The sequence below is a fragment of the Culex pipiens genome, chromosome 2, assembly GCF_016801865.2.
Source record: "Culex pipiens pallens isolate TS chromosome 2, TS_CPP_V2, whole genome shotgun sequence".
Taxonomy (NCBI): Eukaryota; Metazoa; Arthropoda; class Insecta; order Diptera; family Culicidae; genus Culex; species Culex pipiens.
The window spans coordinates 39,844,190-39,864,838 of NC_068938.1; the positions used below are offsets into that span (position 1 = coordinate 39,844,190).

The following is a 20,649-nucleotide window of genomic DNA, read 5'->3' on the forward strand; positions in this document are numbered from 1 at the left end:
CTGAAAATAGTGTATTTTTTCAGAGTGGTAGAAACCTAAATAGTAAATAAGCTTACGTAAATATTAAAACGAGTCAAATTAAAAAGCAGTCAAACTTATAGAAAATTGGACGAGCTTTCTGGTAAACATATTTTCGAGAGTAAAAAATCAAGTCTGTCTTTTAGAAATTGCCGGATACCACCAAAAAACATTTTTATTTGTAAAACCGCTGTATCTTTACAAGGATTGGACATAGGACAAAGGTCAATATGGAGACATTTATGTAAAATTTTCTGGGGAATCGAAAACCACTATCGGGTTTTGAAAATTTTGACGTTTAGACCACATTTAAAAAAAAAAAAAACGTTTTATTAAATGATTTTTGTATATATTTTTAGGAGAGACATACCATCCTTAATTTTTCGTGAGTCTTTTTGTTACATTTTAGGCTATTCCTCAAAAATTTTGAACAAAAAAAAATCGTGATGTCACCTTCAAATTTTACTGTTAAACTTAAAAATTGAAAAATCTCAGAAAGCCCGTCCAATTTCCTACAAGTTTGTCTATGACCACTTTTTGATACGATAAAATGGTTTCGAGATACGGTAATTTTTAAATTATAAAATACAAAACTATTTAAATAACTACGCCCTTCTCAAATGTCATTTCTGAGTACAGTTGGCTCCATATACACAAAAATGGCTTATACTGCCCATGATCGCATAAATGTCCCATATGCATTTACATCGTTTTTGAGTTAATGATACAGTTTGGTTCAAAATCGTGTGCTCTTTCAAAAGAGCCTATAACATCCAGTACTTTGTTCTGGAAATCAGGAGGAAATCCAGTTTTGCCTTCCTCACTGAGGTAAGGCTATAATCCTGCTCGAAAAATGAACTTTTGAAAAACAGCTCGTAGACTTATATTCATGTATACCTATCGACTCAGAATCGAAAACTGAACAAATGTCTGTGTGTGTGTGTGTGTATGTGTGTGCGTATTCACCTTGGTGCTCAAAATTCTTGCCAAGTTTTCTCGGCACTGGCTGATCCGATTTGAGTAAAACAAGTTGCATTCGATTCGTTTTGGTGCCCCATACTGCACTATTGAATTCTTTGAAGATCCGATAAGTAGTTCAAAAGTTACGTATAAAAAAGTGTCAGAGTTGCGAATCAGGTGCTGGAATTTGATGCCGGATCTCACTTATCTATATGAAAACTATGTCCGGATCCAACATCCAACCCATCTTTGATTAGGTAATCAAAAGACCTTTCCAATGAGTCCAAAACGTTGAAGATCTGGCAACCCTGTCTCGAGATATGACCACTTAAGTGATATTTATGTACTTTTTTGAAGCCGGATCTCACTTAAATGTATGTAAACTATGTCCGGATCCATCATCCGACCCATCGTTGGTTAGGTAATCAATAGACCTTTCCAATGAGTCCAAAACATTGAAGATCTGGCAACCCTGTCTTAATTTATGATAACTTAAGTGATATTAATGTACTTTTTTGATGCCGGATCTCACTTAAATGTATATAAACTATGTCCGGATCCATCATCCGACCCATCGTTGGTTAGGTAATCAAAAGACCTTTCCAATGAGTCCTAAACATTGATGATCTGGCAACCCTGTCTCAAGACATGACCACTTAAGTGATATTTTTATACTTTTTTTTAAATTCCTAAGCTTTATCCGGATCCATCATCCGACCCATCGTTGGTTAGGCAATGAGTTTTTTGAAGAATTGGCAACGCTCAGTTTCAAGTTATGACCGCTTTAGTGACATTTGTGTATTTTTTATTGTGAATTAGATGGAATTTGTGTCCAAACTCATCATATCACCAAATGTTGATAAAAAGTGAGGAAGGCACCAACCACATAGGTGGATTAAGTTAGTTTTTTCGTGAAAACTTAACACGTAGCCTTACGTGTGGGACAAACTTCAAATGCGTTTTTCTCAGCTTGCTGTTTTTGCATATGGGACATTTATGCGAACATGGGCAGTATATAGGCCTAGGATAACAAGTCTAAAAAGTTTCATTGAAATCGGAGAGGGTCGGGTACACAAGTACCAGGAAAAATCCTGATTTGAGCTGGAATTGATCAATAAGAGAAAAAATATGTTTTGGTCATGATTCGATTATCCGAAGTCCTACAAACCTTCGGTTAATCGAACTTCAGAGTCTGGACTCTGGACTGTACTTCTAGAAGATGTTTTCAATTTTTTTGAAACGTACAAAAAGTTAACTAAAATATATTCCAAAAATAAATTGAAATCCTATCAATGTCACCCCGGTACATTTCGAATCGGCAGATGGGTTATTTTTTATTTAGAACAAAAAAAAAATAATTTTGAAACTTCGTGTTAGTTACAGTTACAAAACTTTGGAGGGGTTTTTTTAAAGATAATTAAAGAAAAAATGATGATGTATAAACATAAGGAGTTTTCTTGTAACCATCACGGGTTATCTCAATTTCACGAAAAAAAAAAATTGGGTGTGCTGGGCGTCCAATTTTAACCATTTTCAAACCATCTTCATTTTTGCGACAAATGATTGAAAAACACGTCTTTTTTCAAATGTTCAAAAATAGAAGGGGTCGTACCAACCCTCCGTAACGAGATATCGAAAAATGGAGCTCAGATTCGTGTTCAGAGACAAAAATTACCCGTTAGGATTAAGTTTCACGTAAATCGAAGTGGGTGAAATGGCGGAGAATTACCCCTATTTAATATAATATACTGATCAAACTGGGCATCCAAAGAAAGAGTCTTGTCTCCTTTGAATAATAAAAATAATTCAATTGATTATGTTTCACAGAGAAATCCTCCAGTGTACTTCCCCTTTTGAAATTTCTGATAAACATTCATCCTTGTTTTCACTTCTCATTGATTAATTCTCTTCCCGAAGTGAGCGTTCATCTCTGCTGCCGAGCGAATTCTGGCCGTTGATAAGGACTTCGGTCGAGTCCCTATTCGTACAGTAGACTACGCGATCCTCTCGGGCTCGATCGTTAGTCAGTCAGGTCCGGATCGTCGCGAGGAGCAGACGCGAATTAAAAAAGCACAGCTCCAACGAAAGAAAGCTCCACTGAAGAAGAGCAATTAATTAGTGAGGAGAGAGAGAGAGAGAAAGAGTGTGTGGCGATGGTGACCAATCGCCTCAAGTGGCTCCTGCAGTTGGTGCTCTGCTGCGGCCTGTTCGTCGAGCTGTGCCAGAGTCAAGGGTCAGTTGAGTTTGTTTTGATTGTGCCGCTGCGCGCTGCTGTGATGCTGTGGAAAGAGGGAATCCCCCAGATTGCGAGAAATCCCCGTTCGAATTCGCAATCGGCCCAAGAAGAAGTGATAGTGCGGTGTGATGGGCTCTGCCAAGTGTGCGGAAGACTCGGTTTTATGCTCGACGGGGATTTTTAGCTTCGTTTTAGATTTGTGTCACACGGATTAAGTGTGGAGTTTGGATTTTTATTTGGATTTAGGAAGAAAATCGAACGCAATTACGTGAAGTATGCAAGTGATGATAGAAGCAAAAAGTTTAGAATGCAATTGTTATTTTGTTTTCACTTATCATGTGTTTAACTGTTCTTGTTAGAGGGAAAACCGGAAGAATTATTGTACTCCATGCCAATTAATTCTTATAAATCATTCAACAAAAAATAAAAGCTGGTGATCGAAAAAAATGATTTTTTCCAAATTAATGTTAGACAATGTTGTTTTTATCCGCAAAATATTTGTAAGAAAAAAAATCAAAAGCTAATTTGGCAACATGCAGCCAGGCAAAAATTATACATTTTCAAAATTCAAATCTGTTTTCCGTTATTATAAATGCACGAATGTATTCTATGCAACCATTCAATTGAATTGCTGAAAATATATACAAAAAAATATTGCAGCAGGTTGCCTTTTTTCTAGTCAAATTACACCGAGTAAAGTTGATGAATTCTAACTGCAATTAAAATATAAGACTGATTTTGGGCCAATAGCAAACAAAAATACTATATTGTTTGTGAATTACCTCTCTACAATGTTTGCTGAAACAGTATTCTACACCTGTTTTTCCTATTTCTATTGGTCTTTTGGAAATATTTTGTTTAAATATTGCATAATACATTGGGGGGGATAACTTTCTTCTGGTACATCAATCACAATGATTTATTATGTTGATGATAAGATTTTGTGGATATTTCCGTGAAATTTTGAGAAATTTGATAATTTTCTTAAATTAATGCTTACAATAACAACACTCAACAAATATTTCATCCGAAATGCTTATTATGAAAATTATATTATTTCTCGTTTGAAAAGCGTGATATAAATTATTAAATAAATTGAAAGGAAAACATATATAATAAGAATTGAATGTAATGAATACTCAAATAAAGTAAACAAGAAACAGTGCCAATCATAATTTCAATTCATATGAATTTTGACTGTTCGTTTCGCTAATTTTACAATTTAAAAGAATGAAATAATTAAATTTTCTACTGTGATAGAAAAAATCGATAGTATTTCATCAGCTTTTCTTCAAAGCTAACTAAATCAAATCATATTTTCATTTCATTTCTTTTGTCGTTTAAGCATAACTTGTGTAAAGTTAGTATCCCGTGAAATTTTCACGAAACTTGATGATTTGGTTGAATGGTTCCTGTGGAAATTGGGAATACGAAGGTTTTTTTTTATATTTATTTTAAAGATTTTGATGAATAGATAGCTTTGTTGCTTCTTTATGTCTAATGAAGGGAAGATGTTATCTTTTTTTTTAATATTCAAATATTTGAAAATATGAAAAGAAAATTCTAGTAAAATTTATATTTGTTGCTAGACAAGACTGCCGTTTCGATTTGGAAAAAATGGTTTTGTTTTAAACTGTAAAACAATGTCTTTAATTTCAAAAACAAGACATATTTTAAAGTAAAACAACATATTTTAAAGTATTTTTTAAAGAATCGAATAAAAATCAAATAAATTCCAAGAAAACGATTTTTTAAGACTAAACAAAAGTTACTCATCTTTCTGGTAATGATCTTCAATTTAACTTTTTTTTTTTTGAAAATATTTGATGTTTGTGGGTAATAGTAATGTATTTCTGCATATTCATACCAAAATTTTACCATTTACAGTCATCCCACATATTCGGAACACCCACAAATTCGGAACCCTGCTATTTTTAGGGCCTTTATTTGGACATTCTCTTGCCGTTTCACTAGTAAAAGTAATACTTTTTAAACAAAAACTGTATTTCAAGACTATTTTATCCAGAGCACCAAAACACTGCCTCCAAATTGCCTGTTCCATGATTGTGGGATGTTATTGTGTCTCCCACAATTGTGGAACACCTGAATTTAACTGATGTTTTCACAAAAAAGTTATCAGACCATTCATAAAACATTACTAAGCATGAGTTTTATTGGTTTCAGAGTGCAAAGTCAATATTTTGTAAAAAAATATGTACTCCTGGAGAGAAAAAAAAGTTTGTTTACATCGTAAGAAAAAAGTGTTCCGGATTTGTGGATTTCAAGGGTCAATGTTTTTCTTTGAAAACTTGATATAAAACGTAAAAATGTATAGCCGGTCTATACATCAATCGAAAGATCTCAAGAAAAGCTTTCACAAAGCAAATCATTATTTTCAATAATCGATTTTATATGATTTGTTGAACATTGGCCGATCTGTAAACTGTTCCGAAAATGAGGGATGACTGTACTATGTTTACGATAACCAAACAGCTCTAGGCTTTAAATAGTTAAACATCGGTTATAGTCTACAAGTCCTAATGGAAAATGAACACACCGGGGATTCCCTGCCACACTGAGAAAAACTTATAACACCTAGTTTTACTGTTTGCTTCTACCTCCCCCTTCCACCACAGATTGTCAGTAATTGGACCAAAGCTGATTCGACCCTTTACGCCGTACACGGTTGCCTTTGCAAACTCACTGTCACGTGACGCACGGCTGGAAGTCGTCCTGGAAGGACCCACCGATTCCGTTTCCGTGTTGAACAGGGCGGCCCGATTAGCTGTAACGAGAAGAACAGGAAAATCGCACACATTTGAGGTTCGCTTTGTCTGGCAGTTGGATTTTGTGTGAAGCTGTGGCCTAAACTTGTAATTCGTTTCTAGGTTGGAGAAATTCCAAACGGCGAGTACAGACTTTCGATCAAGAGTCTTTCGGCTGACTTTGGTTTCAACGAAGAAATCGATCTCATCTACGATGGCAAAACGGAGTCGCTGTTCGTTCAGCTGGACAAACCGGTCTACAAACCGGGAGATATGCTGCGATTCCGGGTTGTCGTGGTTGACGTCAACACGCGACCGGTGACCAACCTCAAGTCTGTGCAGGTGAAGCTGGCGGACAAGGATGGAAATTCTATCATGGAATGGCCCTTTGGCAGGCTGTACAACGGAGTGTTTGAGACCAGCTTCCAGCTGGCATCGTCTCCGGTGCTAGGAAACTGGACCTTAACGGCACTGGCAGGGAGCAGTGTAAGATTGGATTGTATGAGAGAAGATTTCTTTTCATAATGAATAATTTTGATTACAGAAAGTTAAAAAACAATTTGAATTGAGAGAGTACATCCTGCCTAAATATTACATCAAAGTGTATCCCACGGAGGTTTTGCTAGCTTCAAAGAAGCAAATTAAACTGGCCGTTGAGACGGCTTACACGTTCGGCAGACCTCTGGACGGTACGCTGACGGTGGATTTGTTTTTGGAAGATATCTACCAAAGAAATCCTGATCACTCCGTCACCAAACGCATCGAAGGACGAACTTCGGTGGAGTTTGACTTGAAGAAGGAAGTCGAAGTTGAAGAAGATAGTATTTTTGCTAATGTTTGGGCTAGGGTTAGCGTGATGGAGACTTTTACCAGTAATTTGAATCATTTATTTTAGTCCAAGACAAATCTCAATATTGTCATTATAATTGCAGACAAAACTGAAACCATCATGAGAAGCATACCGGTTTATAAGAATCCGTACACGATAACGGTGATCAAATCGGAGCCCATGTTCCGCGCTAGAATGAGCTACAACATGCAGCTGGAAATCAAAGATCACAACGAAGTTCCTGCTAAAGGAGGAACTACTGCAAGCATTACGATCATGTATGATGGAGGAAACTTTGACGAAATTTCCATGGTTGGTGAAGTTGATGCAAAAGGCATGGTACCATTGGAACTGACGCCTCCAACTGGGGCTACGACACTACATATGCGGGTAATTGATTTGATACTTTTTAAGTTGACTGTGTTTTACTAAATTTTAATCAATAATTTCAGGTAATCTACGACTCGTTTGAGTACGATCAATTTGAGGAAATATACGCGGCGCAATCAAGAAGTAATCAATTTATTACAGTCACGTTGAATTTAAAGAAATATAAGTAAGTATTTTGAACATTCCTTAAAATTCAATTGGTTTGGTACCCAGAAAATACACATGGTCCTATTTTCGCTGTAAGATTTTTTGTAAAGATTTAAATGAAAGTAATTTCCCGAACAAACTGTTTCTGATAAAATTCAATGTTCATCGAATGAAGTGTTAAATTGGGTGTTAAACTCTCATAAATGGATTCATTTTAATTTGCTTTCTTTTTAATATTTTGGCAAAAAATAAATAAATAAAAACAGTTTTCATTTCTAAACATTTGGTTGGACCTTTTTTTTTTAAATGAAAATGCATTTTTTGAAACATTTTTTTCAGCACAGAATAAGAAAAGAGATAATTTCAAATATTTTTAAAGAATAAAGTTCATACTTTATTTCAGACATAAAAGATGTTCTCATTGCAAATGTATTTTCTCATGGTTTTTAGATAGAGAGTCTTTTTTGGATAGCTGAAAAGTTAAGCTCTAGAACACAAGCTGTCAAATCATAGTTCCACAAATTTAGTGAAAGTGATGTTTACATTAGTAATTATTGTTAATAGCTATAATTACAATTAATAACATCTTTTTAAGATAAATTTAACCTAAATACACAGCAAAAAAAAAGGAAAAACTTAAAGTTGAAAATTTGAATCTGTTAATTTACCTCTCCTTTTTTCTGTGTAGTATTATTTTTTGTAATAAAATCATACTTTTCATACGATTTCATTTTAAATCATTTCGAATTATATTTCGGATAACATAACAACTCCGACCCAGCTTTTCAAAAAGACCCGACTCCACCAACTACGATTCCAATTTTAACTACTACAACAAGATTGTTAACAATAAAATTATCGTAGTTCACTGGCGCATGGGAAGCTTGCTATGGTCGCGTTTGTCATAAACGCTTGTTTGATCAAGAATATGTACGATTAAAAATATATATATCGTATTAAATAATACGGTATTGCTTTCATCATAAGATTTTTTGTATCATTTCACTTTCTTTTTTGCTGACGTTATAAATAAACAAAGTCGATGTTATGAATTGAAAGAAGTTCTACAATTGTACCATTCTTTTGTGAAAAAGGCTCTATCTCACCCCAGGTGGGATTAAATCGGGTTTTTAATAAAATATTGTTTTATGTGAAAAAAATAGAATTTTGCAAAAAAAAAAACTCAAATAAAGTTAAAATACATCGACAATTTGGCATCGTTTAAAAAACTGTATTTTGAGAAAAAAAAATAGTAACTTAGGCCATTACAAATATTTTTCTAGTTTATGTCCCAAGATTTTCTCAGAGTTTGTGGGGAGAATTTCATTAACATTCAAATGTTTCTGTTTTTGAAAGAGCTTATTATTCACGCAGAAAATAAATATTTAAAATTGTTTTACACCTCTATTTTCATTTAAAAAAAATGTTGACGAAATGTTGTATTTTTTAGGCTGATTTTGAGAGGACATAAACTTTGAAAATTATTTGCAACGGCCTTACTACATCATTTAAACAATATATCATCGAAGTGAAAACTTAGGCTTCATCCATAAAGTACGTCACGCTAAAATCAGCCAAAATTTACCCCCCTCCCCCCCTTTGTCACGCTTTTCCTATACTTACAACACGCAATGTCACACTTGCTCAGACCCCCCCTCCCCCCCTAGAGCGTGACATACTTTATGGATGACGCCTTATGAAGTTATTCAGGATTTGGTAAATAAGGTAATTTTAGAATGATATTTCAAGTGAGTTATCGTCGATAAGGTTTGCTTCCTACACATTATTTTTGCAAATTTTAATGACAATTCCACCTGATTCTTACAGAATTACTATAGATCAGGCCAGTCCAACCTTTTTGGCTAAATTTTTACATTTTTGATCGTCAAAATTACAATTTTGCATTTTTTCATGGTCTATTTGATGGGATTGGTTTTCAGATGACCAATGAACATAAATTTGACAAAAGTTTGAAAAAATATTTTTGCAAGTCGTTTTTATGTAAGTTTTAAGTGAAAAATTGGTCCGGCCCGCGGGCCGGATTGATTTTTGACGTAAAATGTAGATAAAAACGACTTGTATAAATATTTTTTCAAACTTTTGGAAAAGTTATGTTCACTGGTCATCTGTGAACCGATTCCATCAAATAAACCATGAAAAATAAAAAATTGTAAAATTGAAGCCAAAAAATAATGTGTGAAATGTGAAAATTGAGCCAAAAAGGTTGGGACGGCCTGCTATAGATCATGTTTACTTTTGCTGAGGTAACCTAACAACAAAATGTGTAATGGTTCGAGTATTGGAATTAGGTTCCAATCCCGTGAGATAAAGAAATTTTTAAGTTCTCTGTAAATTTGTATTTTTCTCACCATTGATCAATACAGGGATTTGGTACCAGGGCTTTAAAATGAAATATATCCGGGATTATAAAATTGTTAAGACCATAAAACAAAAACAAGAATACTTATTATTAAAGTCCCTAACCTTATTTCACAATCTCACCCGCAGAGTTCGCCCCAACAAGGAGGTCCTGTTCGAGGTTTCGTGCACGGAACGAATCAGCCACTTTTCCTACATACTTGTGGCACGTGGATCCATCGTGGACTCGGGAAACGTGAACGTTTTCAACAAGCAAAAAACTTCCTTCCGCTACCGGTTGCTGCCCCAGCTGGCCCCCAAGGCAAAGCTGATTGTCTCGTACACCAACAAGGAGTTTTTGATTTTCGACGAGTTGGATCTGGACTTTGACGTGTTCAACAATGATGTGAGTAATATGGGGCTATTTCGCTCGAAAGGTGGTTTAAACAAGATTTTTAATTTTAGTTTGAATTTTCACTGGATCACGAAGTCGGTAACGATTATCACCCCGGGCAGGATATCTACGTGGATTTGAAAGCTGCCAACGACTCGTACATTGCTTTCCACGCGATTGATCAGAGCGTGCTTCATTTGGGGCGGGACGGTCACGTGTTCTCCAGGGATGACGTGCTGGAGGACTTGAGCCAATATGGAGCGACCGAGGCCAACGAGTTTGATCCATTCCATGTAGGTTTTGCGTAACTTAAGCATTGGTTAAATTTGGTACTAGATAAACTTTTTCTTTTCCAGACTATGGGTCTATTTCTTAGAACTACTGCCCAAGTAGACTTTCGTAAGTTTGTTATTTGGAACTTGAAATCAAATTTATGCTAACACAATGTCCTTTTCTAGCTTATGCTCGCCAACAACTGTCTAGATTTGGAGGATCCGTTTTTGGTAAACGCGTTGAAAAAGCGATTCACATTCGAACAGTTTTTCCGGAAACTTGGCTGTGGCGAAATTACACCATGGATGGAAGAAACTCCAAGATGACAATTGCATCGGTTGTACCTGATACAGTCACTTCGTGGACCGTTACAGGTTTTGCGCTGAGTCCAACGTACGGTTTGGGTATTATGCAAGAAACACGCGAGTTTACGGTAAACCAACCCTTCTACATCATCGCCAATCTTCCGTACTCGATCAAGCGCGATGAAGTGGCAGTGATTCACGTGACAGTGTTCAACTTTCTTGGCAATACTCTGACAACGGATGTAACTCTTTTCAACAAGAACGACGAAATTGAGTTTGTGGAAAAATCGTCCGATGATCGTAAGACTGTACATTTCGACCCTCTGTCAAGCTCAATACTAAATTATTCAAACTTCCAGCAACCCGCCGCACCAAGGCCATCATTGTGCCGGGCAACAACGGCAAACCCATCTCGTTCCTGATCAAGGCGAAAAAGCTGGGCGAAATTGCCATCAAGATCCAGGCGGTCAACCCGCTGAAGACGGACTCGGTGGAGCACATGCTGCGCGTGATCCCGGAAAGCCACATGCACGAGGTGAACGAGGCGCGATTCATCGACCTGCCCAAGAACACGGTGCAGAACTTCCAGATTCAGGTCAACATTCCGCGCGAAATCGACGAAGGGTCGGCGAGGATCAAGTTCACGTTGGATCGTAAGTGGCTGGATTTTTTTTATTTCAGATGTTAGAGAATTATTTTCATGCTTTTTTGGCACTTGCATAACGAAAGAAAGCATAACGTTGACGGGTTGTCAAAATTGTTAATTTAAATGTATCCACTGCCCACCATTGAAAAAACGGCTAATATCCACTTTTGGCAAAAACGAGTTATTGGCACCAGGTGGTAGAGGATGTTCCAACTCATATTCTGAAACTTGAATTTCACTAAAATAGTGTTTAGATTTGGCTGCCGATGCGAAAAACCAAAAGGCTAATATGCCACTCTTATGGGAAATTGCCTCGATGGAGATTTGGTGACAAACACTAAAACGCGTTTTTCTCGGAATACTTGATTTGGCATAATAGCCGAATTTTGAATTATGGTCCAGTGTTTAGAATGTCATTTTGAGCATGTTAACCTCAACGATTAACTGATTTTGTCTTGTTTTATTCTTTTTATCTTTCATAAAACTACTTCAATGCTATGCAAAATTACATGAAATAAAACTAACGACCAAACCCTGATGAATTAAACTTCTGTCCTTGACGGTTTTTGGATTGTAACCCGGCTAGAAGCTTATTTCAGTTCTCGAGTTTTTTTTGAATAGGTTCTATGAACATATGAAAGACAATAGTTTATAGGACGTTTTCAAAAAAAAAATCTAGAGTTGTGGTTTGTAAAACGATTGATACAGTATTTTACTTTATTTTCAGCTGACATCCTAGGAACGGCCATCAAAAATTTGGAATCGCTGATTCGCCTGCCAACTGGCTGTGGTGAACAGAACATGATGAGATTCGTACCGAACATCGTGGTGCTGGACTATTTGTCTGAAACTGGCACGATCCGAGATGACATAAAAGAAAAGGCCATTGGATATTTGAAGAGTGGCTACCAAAATCAGATGAAGTACAAGCTCAGTGATGGTTCGTTTGGCATTTGGGCCTCATCCCGAGGTGGTACCTTCCTGACAGCGTTCGTAGCAAAATCATTGAAAATTGCCGATAAGTACATGAGCGTGGACATTGACGTGGTGAACAAAGCGTTTGCCTGGTTGGCAGGAAAGCAGCAGCCGGATGGAAGATTCACCGAAGTCGGAGACGTGGCCCACGCGGACATGCAAGGTGGTTTGCGGTCAACAAGTTATGCCCTGACGGCTTATGTTTTGGCCGCCTTTTTGGAAACAAAAAGCATTGCACAGACACATTCTGATGTGATTCGAAGATCTGCCAATTACCTAATGAGTAATTTCGACAACATGAACAATGTGTACGACTTGGCACTTACGACGTACGCTTTGTCGCTGCAGAGCCCGGCAAGTTCTCAAAAATTCTTCGATAAACTAGTTGAGTCCTCCACATACGATTCAACAAATAAGGTGCGAAGTTGGAGCTACAAATCTCTGGGCGTTGAAATAGCTGGATATGCGCTACTTTCTTACGTACAACGTGAACAGATATTGGACGCAACGCCTATAATGCGTTGGTTGACCAGCCAGCGCTACGATCTGGGAGGATTCCCGGGAACCCAGGACACTTACGTTGGTTTGAAAGCATTGGCGAAATTTGCAGCCAAAGCTTCGGCCCACAGGAATGATTATCGAGTTACGGTTCGTCCAAAGAAAGAGAAATTGTTAACTTTTGACGTCGATAAGAAAGTGCTGAGCATTCAAGAGCTGGACCTTGACAGTTCCTCGAGAAGTATCGACGTAGAAGTTAGTGGCATCGGAAAAGGAGTTTTCCAAGTGGCATACCAATACTATCAAAACATCCTCAAAGAGAAGTCATCTTTCGATTTAAGCGTCAACCTGATGAACACGACCACCTACTACAGGCAGCAACTCCACGTGTGCGTCAAATTCAATCCGAAGGAAGCCTATCAGTACTCCAACATGGTACTGGTTGAGGTATTCTTCCCTAGTGGTATCGTGGCGGACGACGATGCCGTCCAGGACCTGTCATCAAACAGGGCGATTCAGAAAACGGAACTTCGATTCGGTGGAACCTCGTTGGTTGTCTACTACACTCGGCTGGGAGTACAAAAGAATTGCTTCACCGTAACTGCAGAACGTAGATTCAAAGTTGCACTACATCGACCCACGTACGTTGTGGTGTATGATTATTACGACAATAGTAAGATGCTAAGTTTGTTCAACCAGAACCAAAAAACTTTAATCCTCTTTTTTTCCAGAACAATCTGATCGATTTGCCATTCAGTCGTACGAGGGAAAGGTGATGCAGCTGTGTGATGTGTGCGAAGACGAAGACTGCGTAACGCTGGCGTGTCCTCCCAGTACTGCTTCGGGGTAACCAGGGTGATCCTCTCTTCCTAAATAACCGTGCACTGTCTCGAGCCAATGATCAATAAATTGCGAACCGACTGAAATCCATGACCGAGACATTCTTTTTAGAGAAAATGATGAGAAAGTTTTTAGATATACTAAATTGGTTTAACTTCAAAATATTCTAACACACTTAACGGCTAAACCAGTTTTAACTCAACCGAGAACCAATAAAAGGAAATGACCAATTGAATAAATCATTTCCGTCTTAACTGAAGAACCTTGAAGAGCAAAACAAATGTCTTTCTTTCATTGAAAAGTTTCGATGAAAAATTCCGGCTGCACAGAAAAAAACTTTTTATGTTTTAAGAGAAAATATTTTTTTAAGGTAGAAAATGGCAAATGAACAAGTCCTTTTCAAAGCAATAATATTTTAAAAATAAAGTAACATTGCACATTACTACCAAAAATTGTTAAAGTGTGCTTTTGTTGCATAACAACTTATTTGAGCTTAGTATCCACACAGGTCCACTTGAAACAGTTGACCATCTCTTTGATAAGAAAGAAATTAAATAGGCATCCAACTGACCATTCGAATTCAGTGCAGTTCGCGAAGCTGCTCATAGAGTGCTACAGTTTTACACAGTGCATCGTTAAAACAAAGTTACATTGGAAAATAGTTTAGTTTTTTCGCGACAAAATGAGTTTAGTAACTCGATTTGTGACAAATCGTTGGATGATGTGGGTTTTAGAGCTACTGATCCTAGGTATTTGTTTCATTGGGTATTGCAAAGGACAAGGGTAAGTCGCCATATTGCCTTTAGGGTTGTTTTTTACCGATTTAGGTAGAATTCATTCGAATTTTAGTGGTTTAATTTCCATTACTTTTTAAACTACTGATTTATGAATAAAAAAATCATGCAATTTATATATTTTTCATTAAAGAGACAACATATCATTCTAGCAGTTATTTCTTTCATTCAACATTATTGGACACTCATTTTAATTGGTTTCTTACAGTCGAAACCATCAGTTTAAAAATCTGTAAAATTTGTATAAAACAAATATAGGTACCATCAAAATTTCTGGTGAATTAAATCTAAATTGGTGGTTGATATTTTTCCCATTTGTTCATCAGATAAAGTTTGGTATGGAATTCGGTTATTTTAATTTTCAATAAATCTATGCACTCTTACTGAAATCATTTTTGGAGAATTTTCCAGCAGTCAATGAAATGTATACTAATTTAATCTCCCAGATTCTCAGCTATTGGACCAAACACGATCCGACCAAACACACCGTACTCGATCTCGTTCACAAATTCTTTTCCGTGCCATGCACCCGTGGACGTTACGCTGCAGGGAGGACCTATTGGTTGTAAATTGGCCATAAACCAAACTATCAGCGCGATTGTGTCGAGACGGACCGGGAAATCAGTTTCGTTCGAGGTGACGACGATTGCGGTTCAAATTTGTTACTTGTCACTTTAAAGTTTTCTTCAAACAGGTTGGGAACATTGCAAAGGGCAACTACAAAGTGTTGGTTCGAAGCAAAGATGTGGGTATTCCATTCAACGAAGAAATTGATCTCGCGTACGATGGAAAAACGGAATCAATTTTCATTTTGCTGGACAAACCGGTCTACAAGCCTGGTGATGTGCTCAAGTTCCGGATCGTCGTGGTAGACGTGAACACGAGACCGGCGGCTGATATTAAAACTGTAAATGTGACCCTTTCCGATGCCAATGGGAACTCAATTAGGCGATGGCCGTTCGGAAAGCTTCAGCATGGAGTGTTTGAGTCCCAGGTTCAACTGGCGTCGTCACCCACGCTAGGGCTGTGGAGCTTTACAGTGATAGCTGGAAGAAGTGTAGGATTTAGGATTGATGATTGTTGAAAAGCTTGGTTTTCTAGAATTTCACTTTTCAGAAAGCGTCAAAGTCACTCGAGCTTCGAGAGTACGTACTGCCCAAATATCACGTGAAGGTGTATCCCCAACGGGCATTGCTGGTCACGGAGAAACGAATCGTACTGGTCGTCGAGACAGCTTACACCTCGGGAAAGCCACTGGAGGGATCCCTCACGGTGGACCTGTTTGTGGACGATGCTAGCAAACGAAGGCCGGATTATTTCACTACAAAACGTATCGAAGGACAAACTACGGTTGAGTTCCGCTTGAATGACGAGCTGGAGGTGGAAAGTGATAGTGATGTAACGTTCGTATTTGCCCGAGTCAACGTCACGGAAACTTTCACGAGTGAGTACCTACAACCTTAAAATTTCAAAATGAATTTGAACGTGCTACAATTCATAAATTTTCCAGATCGAACTGAATCTATCGTCGAGAGAATTCCAGTGCATCGATATCCTAACACAATTTCGGTGGTCAAATCTGACCCTTTGTTTAGCCCAGGAAGTCTGTTCTCGTTGCAGTTGATCGTACAGGATCACAATGGAATTCCCGCTAGTGATGGACAATCTGCCACAATAAAAATAATTTACGATGGTGATGAGTCTGGTGAAGAAAGCTACGAAATTTCACTACTGAAGGAAACAGACTCTAAAGGAATAATAACGGTAGACATCGTACCGCCGAGGACGGCAATATCTTTCCAAATGGAGATCACCTATGATTCCATCGTGTATGACAACTTTGAGGAAATTTACGCTGCACAGTCAGAGAGCAACCAGTTTATAACTGTAACTTTGAACGAAAATCGTTACAAGTGAGTGATTGATCAAAACCTACAATGTCCCTTATCAACGTTCTTCCTTCCATCCAGAGTGCGCCCCAATCGGGAAGTGCTGTTCGAGATCTCCTGCACCGAACGGATGAGCCACTTTGCCTACACGTTCTGGGCACGCGGAAGCATCATCGACTCGGGCCACGTTAACGTAGCGAACAAGAAACGGTACTCCTTCCGGTACAGACTGCTCCCGCAGATGGCGCCCAAAGCGAAGCTGATCGTCACGTACACCTCGAAAAACTTTCTCATTTTTGACGACCTGGAGCTGCACTTTGACATGTTCAGCAATCACGTGAGTTTATCGATATCAACAGTGTGACAGATTTTTAAATTTGCCACTTTCCAGTTCGAGTTCAGCCTGGACGATGACGACTACCTGCCTGGACAAGACATATACGTGGACCTGCAGGCAGCCAACGACTCGTACGTAGCGTTCCACGCGATCGATCAGAGTGTTCTGCACCTGGGCCGTAACGGACATGCGTTCACGCAGGACGATGTATTGCGTGACTTGAAACAGTATGGCGTGGGAGAGTCGGACGAGTTTGAACCCTTCAATGTGAGTCAATCAAGTGACTGTTAAAGTTAGTAGTTTGATCAACTTTGCATTTCAGGACATGGGTTTGTTTGTTAGGAGTACAGCTGCGGTAGATTTTGGTGAGAATACATCCTCCTTATGACAAAATGAAAATTTTAACAGGTTCTGCTTACAGCATACGCACGAAACCACCATTCGAGATCCTCAAGATCATCGGAAAAGATCGACAAGGCACCGACGCAGATTCGAACCGTCTTTCCGGAAACGTGGCTGTGGACAAACTACTCCATGGATGGTAAAAGATCATTCATGACGATTGAATCTGTTGTGCCCGATACGGTCACGTCGTGGATGGTCGATGGATTCGCGCTTAGTCCCACGCTAGGCCTGGGCGTAATGAAGCAGCCACGGGTGTTTACAGTAAATCAACCCTTCTACATTATCGCCGATCTACCGTACTCGATAAAGCGCGATGAAGTGGTGGTGATTCAGGTAACCGTGTTTAACTTTCTGGGGACCACTTTGACATCGGATGTAACACTGTTCAACAAGAACGACGAAATTGAGTTTGTCGATAACTATGTTGAATTTGAGTCGGCAACAGATGTCACGCTGTCCGATATGAACGTGAGAGCTGTGGAAACTCACGGTAAGATGCTTGTTTTATCGTGCTGGACGATTGATTTGAAAAATCCCCATTTTAGTTACCCGTCGAACCAAGCCAGTTATCGTGCCGGCAAATAACGGCAAATCTGTATCGTTCATGATCAAAGCGAAAAAATTGGGAGAAATCGCCATCAAGTTCGAAGCCGTCAATACGCTTAAATCTGATTCGGTAGAGCACATACTACGTGTTGTTCCTGAAAGTCACTTGCATGAACTGAATGAGGCCAGGTACATTGACCTTTCGGAGACAAATTACCAGAAATTCGATATCAGTATCAACATTCCACGCAACGTCGATGAAGGATCCGTAAGCGTTAAGTTTATCTTGGACCGTATGTTTTAGTAACCCTGGAACTTATCGAACTATTTAAAATGTGCTTTTTTATTCCAGCTGATATTTTCGGCTCGGTTGTAGAGAACCTCGAGTCATTAATAAGTCTTCCGTGTGGATGCGGCGAACAGAACATGATTCAACTCGTGCCGAACATAGTAGTGCTGGACTACATGTATGAAACTAGAACGATTAAAGAGGAACTTTATTCGGACCTGATCTCCAAACTAACCAGAGGTTATGAGAATCAACTAAATTACAAGTTGTCGGACAATTCGTTCGCCGTTTTTCCAGAAATGAGGGGATGTGTATTTTTGACGGCTTTCGTGGCCAAATCATTTGCAATTGCCAGCAAATACATTCACATAGACGAGCACGTAATTGAAGGTGCATTAGATTGGTTGGTACAAACGCAACAACCGGACGGTAGATTCGTAGAAATTGGAGATATCATACACGTAGATATGCAAGGAGGTCTAGAAACATCTTGCTTTTCACTGACGGCGTACGTTCTGATTGCCTTGCTGGAGTCAAAAAGTGTGAGCGGGGAACGTTGGGAGATTTTACAAAAATCAGCCGATTATCTTACCGCGAAGCTGGACTCTATTAACAACCCATATGATTTGGCTTTGGCTACCTATGCTATATCATTGAAGGATCGTAACGAGTCCTTGCCGTTTTTGGATAAACTCGTCGAATTCTCCCAATACGACGAGGCAACTGGAACACGTTCATGGAGCTATCGTTCGCTTGGTGTAGAAATTGCCGGATATGCTCTGCTTTCTTACATCGAGCATGGTTTGGTGCCCGATGCAACACCCATAATGCGGTGGCTAACCACTCAACGTTACGACCGGGGTGGATTCATGTCCACACAGGACACATTCGTTGCTCTGAAAGCGATGGCCAAGTTTTCTGCACGAGTATCGACCCACCGGAACGATTACCGAGTGGTTGTGATTCCCAAGCGTGACAAAATGTACCTGTTTGATGTGGACTCCCAATCGTTGAACACACTGAAGCAAGATCTGGAAAGTGCCACCAGAAAGGTACAAGTAGAACTTTTAGGAAAGGGAGCAGGAATCTTCCAAATTTCCTACCAATACTACCAGAACATCGTAGTGGAGAAATCCAGCTTCAACCTGGAGGTCAACCTGCTACCCAACAGCACCTACTATCGCCAAGAACTCAACGTGTGCGTAAGCTTCAACGCCAAAGAAGCGTATGAGTACTCAAACATGGCCCTGGTGGAGGTGTTCTTCCCCAGTGGCCTCGTGGCGGAAAAAAATTCCGTACGGGATCTGTCAATCGGAAGAAACATTAAGAAGACGGAACTTCGATTCGGGGGAACCTCCCTCGTGGTGTACTACATTCGCTTGAACGCCCAACCCAACTGCTTCGGAGTGACCGCCGAACGCCACTTTAAAGTTGCCCTGCATCGCCCGGCCCACGTGGTCGTGTATGACTATTACGATAATGGAGGTACAGTAGCTCCTGCGGGTTTACATCTCTGAGCTTTAAAATAATCTGATTTTTTTTTTCAGCCCAATCCGATCGTTTCGCCATTGCGACCTACGAAGGCAAGGTGATGCAAATGTGCGATGTTTGTGACGACGAGGACTGTGAGACACTGTCGTGTCCCTAGGTTGGAGAAGTAAAAGAGTGATTCATGAATGTGATAAAACACTGATCAAATATAATAAAAGATATTACAAAATATGTATTTGTATTCCTTTTGCTTCATCGCCAAGCTGCCCAGAATTGCATATTTATCCCACTTAAAATTGAAAATAAAAAAATCACTTTGTGGAAATAATTTAACTTTAAAATATCAAAGTTTTTTTTTCTTGCTCTTACTAGTGCCTTAGTTAAAGAAATAATTGTTCCAAAATGGATTTGATGTTATGCACTTAAAAATAACTCATTGTATCTTGATTATTCACCAATAAAACCGAATTGAGTTGAATTAAATAAACTTTAAAGTTACGTAGAATTTTCGATGATTTTTGACTAACCCTCCCCTCTCGATGTATTTTTCCGTACAAAATTAAATTCGTCACAAACCCCCATCCCTCCTGCATTTTTTAATAGCGTCATAAGAAAAGCGTGAAATATGTGTATAGCCATTTGAAAAATTTAGAGTTCTACTTAAAATATTATTTTATTCGAAACATAGTTTGATTTCACAAAGGTTTCATTTTCAAGATTGAAAATTGAACCGACAGTTACCGAGATATTGTAAGTTGAAAAATGGAAGCTGATTGGAAAGCACTTTAAAGCACTTGGAATGGAAGAAAACTCATTGCACATTGCTTGGACCTTGATTATATGTCAACATCTATTGGTTCGAATTGCACAGACCCTAATTTATATTTGTACAAGATTTTTGCAACTCTTCGAACTAAATATTTTCATAAATAAACTTAAATACATTTTTGAGTGTTTATGTTTTTTGTGGAAAAAGACAGTTTAAAAATAGGTATTTTTCAAGAGTGTTACTTTTTCTAAATAATCCACATCCTTGGCTCTAATGTTGGTCATAATTAAGTGAAAAAGTGGTAGCTAATTCAAAAAACAAAAATTTTGGACGAAAGAAAAGAAATTCCTGGAAAGTTAGTCATATGTTAATTCTATCTCACGCCCAAAAGTACAGCTATCATAAACTTATCGGATTTCTGTGTCATACTGGTATACGATTGATAGAGCGGCACTTATCTTCCTGCTCTTTATCTGCCACAGTCTTGAACAGATT

General features: G+C 38.4%; 2 protein-coding genes across 2 annotated transcripts; both read left to right on the top strand.

Moving 5' to 3' along the window:
• Positions 1-2,998: 2,998 nt before the first annotated feature.
• LOC120420531 (thioester-containing protein 1 allele S3-like) lies at positions 2,999-13,724 on the top strand. The gene is made up of 13 exons (XM_039583607.2): positions 2,999-3,211; positions 5,851-6,037; positions 6,103-6,465; positions 6,524-6,851; positions 6,912-7,198; positions 7,261-7,364; positions 9,854-10,109; positions 10,169-10,390; positions 10,454-10,496; positions 10,556-10,975; positions 11,035-11,328; positions 12,049-13,467; positions 13,526-13,724. The coding sequence occupies exons 1-13, from the start codon at positions 3,132-3,134 to the stop codon at positions 13,642-13,644; spliced, it is 4,122 nt and encodes a 1,373-aa protein (XP_039439541.1). The 5' UTR covers positions 2,999-3,131; the 3' UTR covers positions 13,645-13,724.
• Positions 13,725-14,209: 485 nt separating this feature from the next.
• Positions 14,210-19,613, top strand: LOC120420522 (thioester-containing protein 1 allele R1-like). Its single transcript, XM_039583594.2, has 12 exons — positions 14,210-14,417; positions 14,875-15,064; positions 15,123-15,485; positions 15,545-15,872; positions 15,939-16,341; positions 16,399-16,654; positions 16,709-16,921; positions 16,977-17,019; positions 17,076-17,549; positions 17,605-17,898; positions 17,958-19,379; positions 19,442-19,613. Exons 1-12 carry the CDS (start codon positions 14,317-14,319, stop codon positions 19,540-19,542), a joined length of 4,188 nt encoding a protein of 1,395 aa, XP_039439528.1. The 5' UTR covers positions 14,210-14,316; the 3' UTR covers positions 19,543-19,613.
• The last annotated feature ends 1,036 nt before the right edge of the window (positions 19,614-20,649 follow it).

What these genes read in the sequence shown, in the direction of transcription:
- LOC120420531 (XM_039583607.2), top strand. Translation starts at nt 3,132, where the DNA reads ATGGTGACCAATCGCCTCAAGTGGCTCCTGCAGTTGGTGCTCTGCTGC. An exon ending in CGGCACTGGCAGGGAGCAGT is followed by an intron (nt 6,466 to 6,523) that starts GTAAGATTGGAT and finishes TTTTGATTACAG; the next exon opens with AAAGTTAAAAAACAATTTGA. An exon ending in TTGACGTGTTCAACAATGAT is followed by an intron (nt 10,110 to 10,168) that starts GTGAGTAATATG and finishes TTTTAATTTTAG; the next exon opens with TTTGAATTTTCACTGGATCA.
- LOC120420522 (XM_039583594.2), top strand. Translation starts at nt 14,317, where the DNA reads ATGAGTTTAGTAACTCGATTTGTGACAAATCGTTGGATGATGTGGGTT. An exon ending in GGAAATCAGTTTCGTTCGAG is followed by an intron (nt 15,065 to 15,122) that starts GTGACGACGATT and finishes TTCTTCAAACAG; the next exon opens with GTTGGGAACATTGCAAAGGG. An exon ending in TTGACATGTTCAGCAATCAC is followed by an intron (nt 16,655 to 16,708) that starts GTGAGTTTATCG and finishes GCCACTTTCCAG; the next exon opens with TTCGAGTTCAGCCTGGACGA.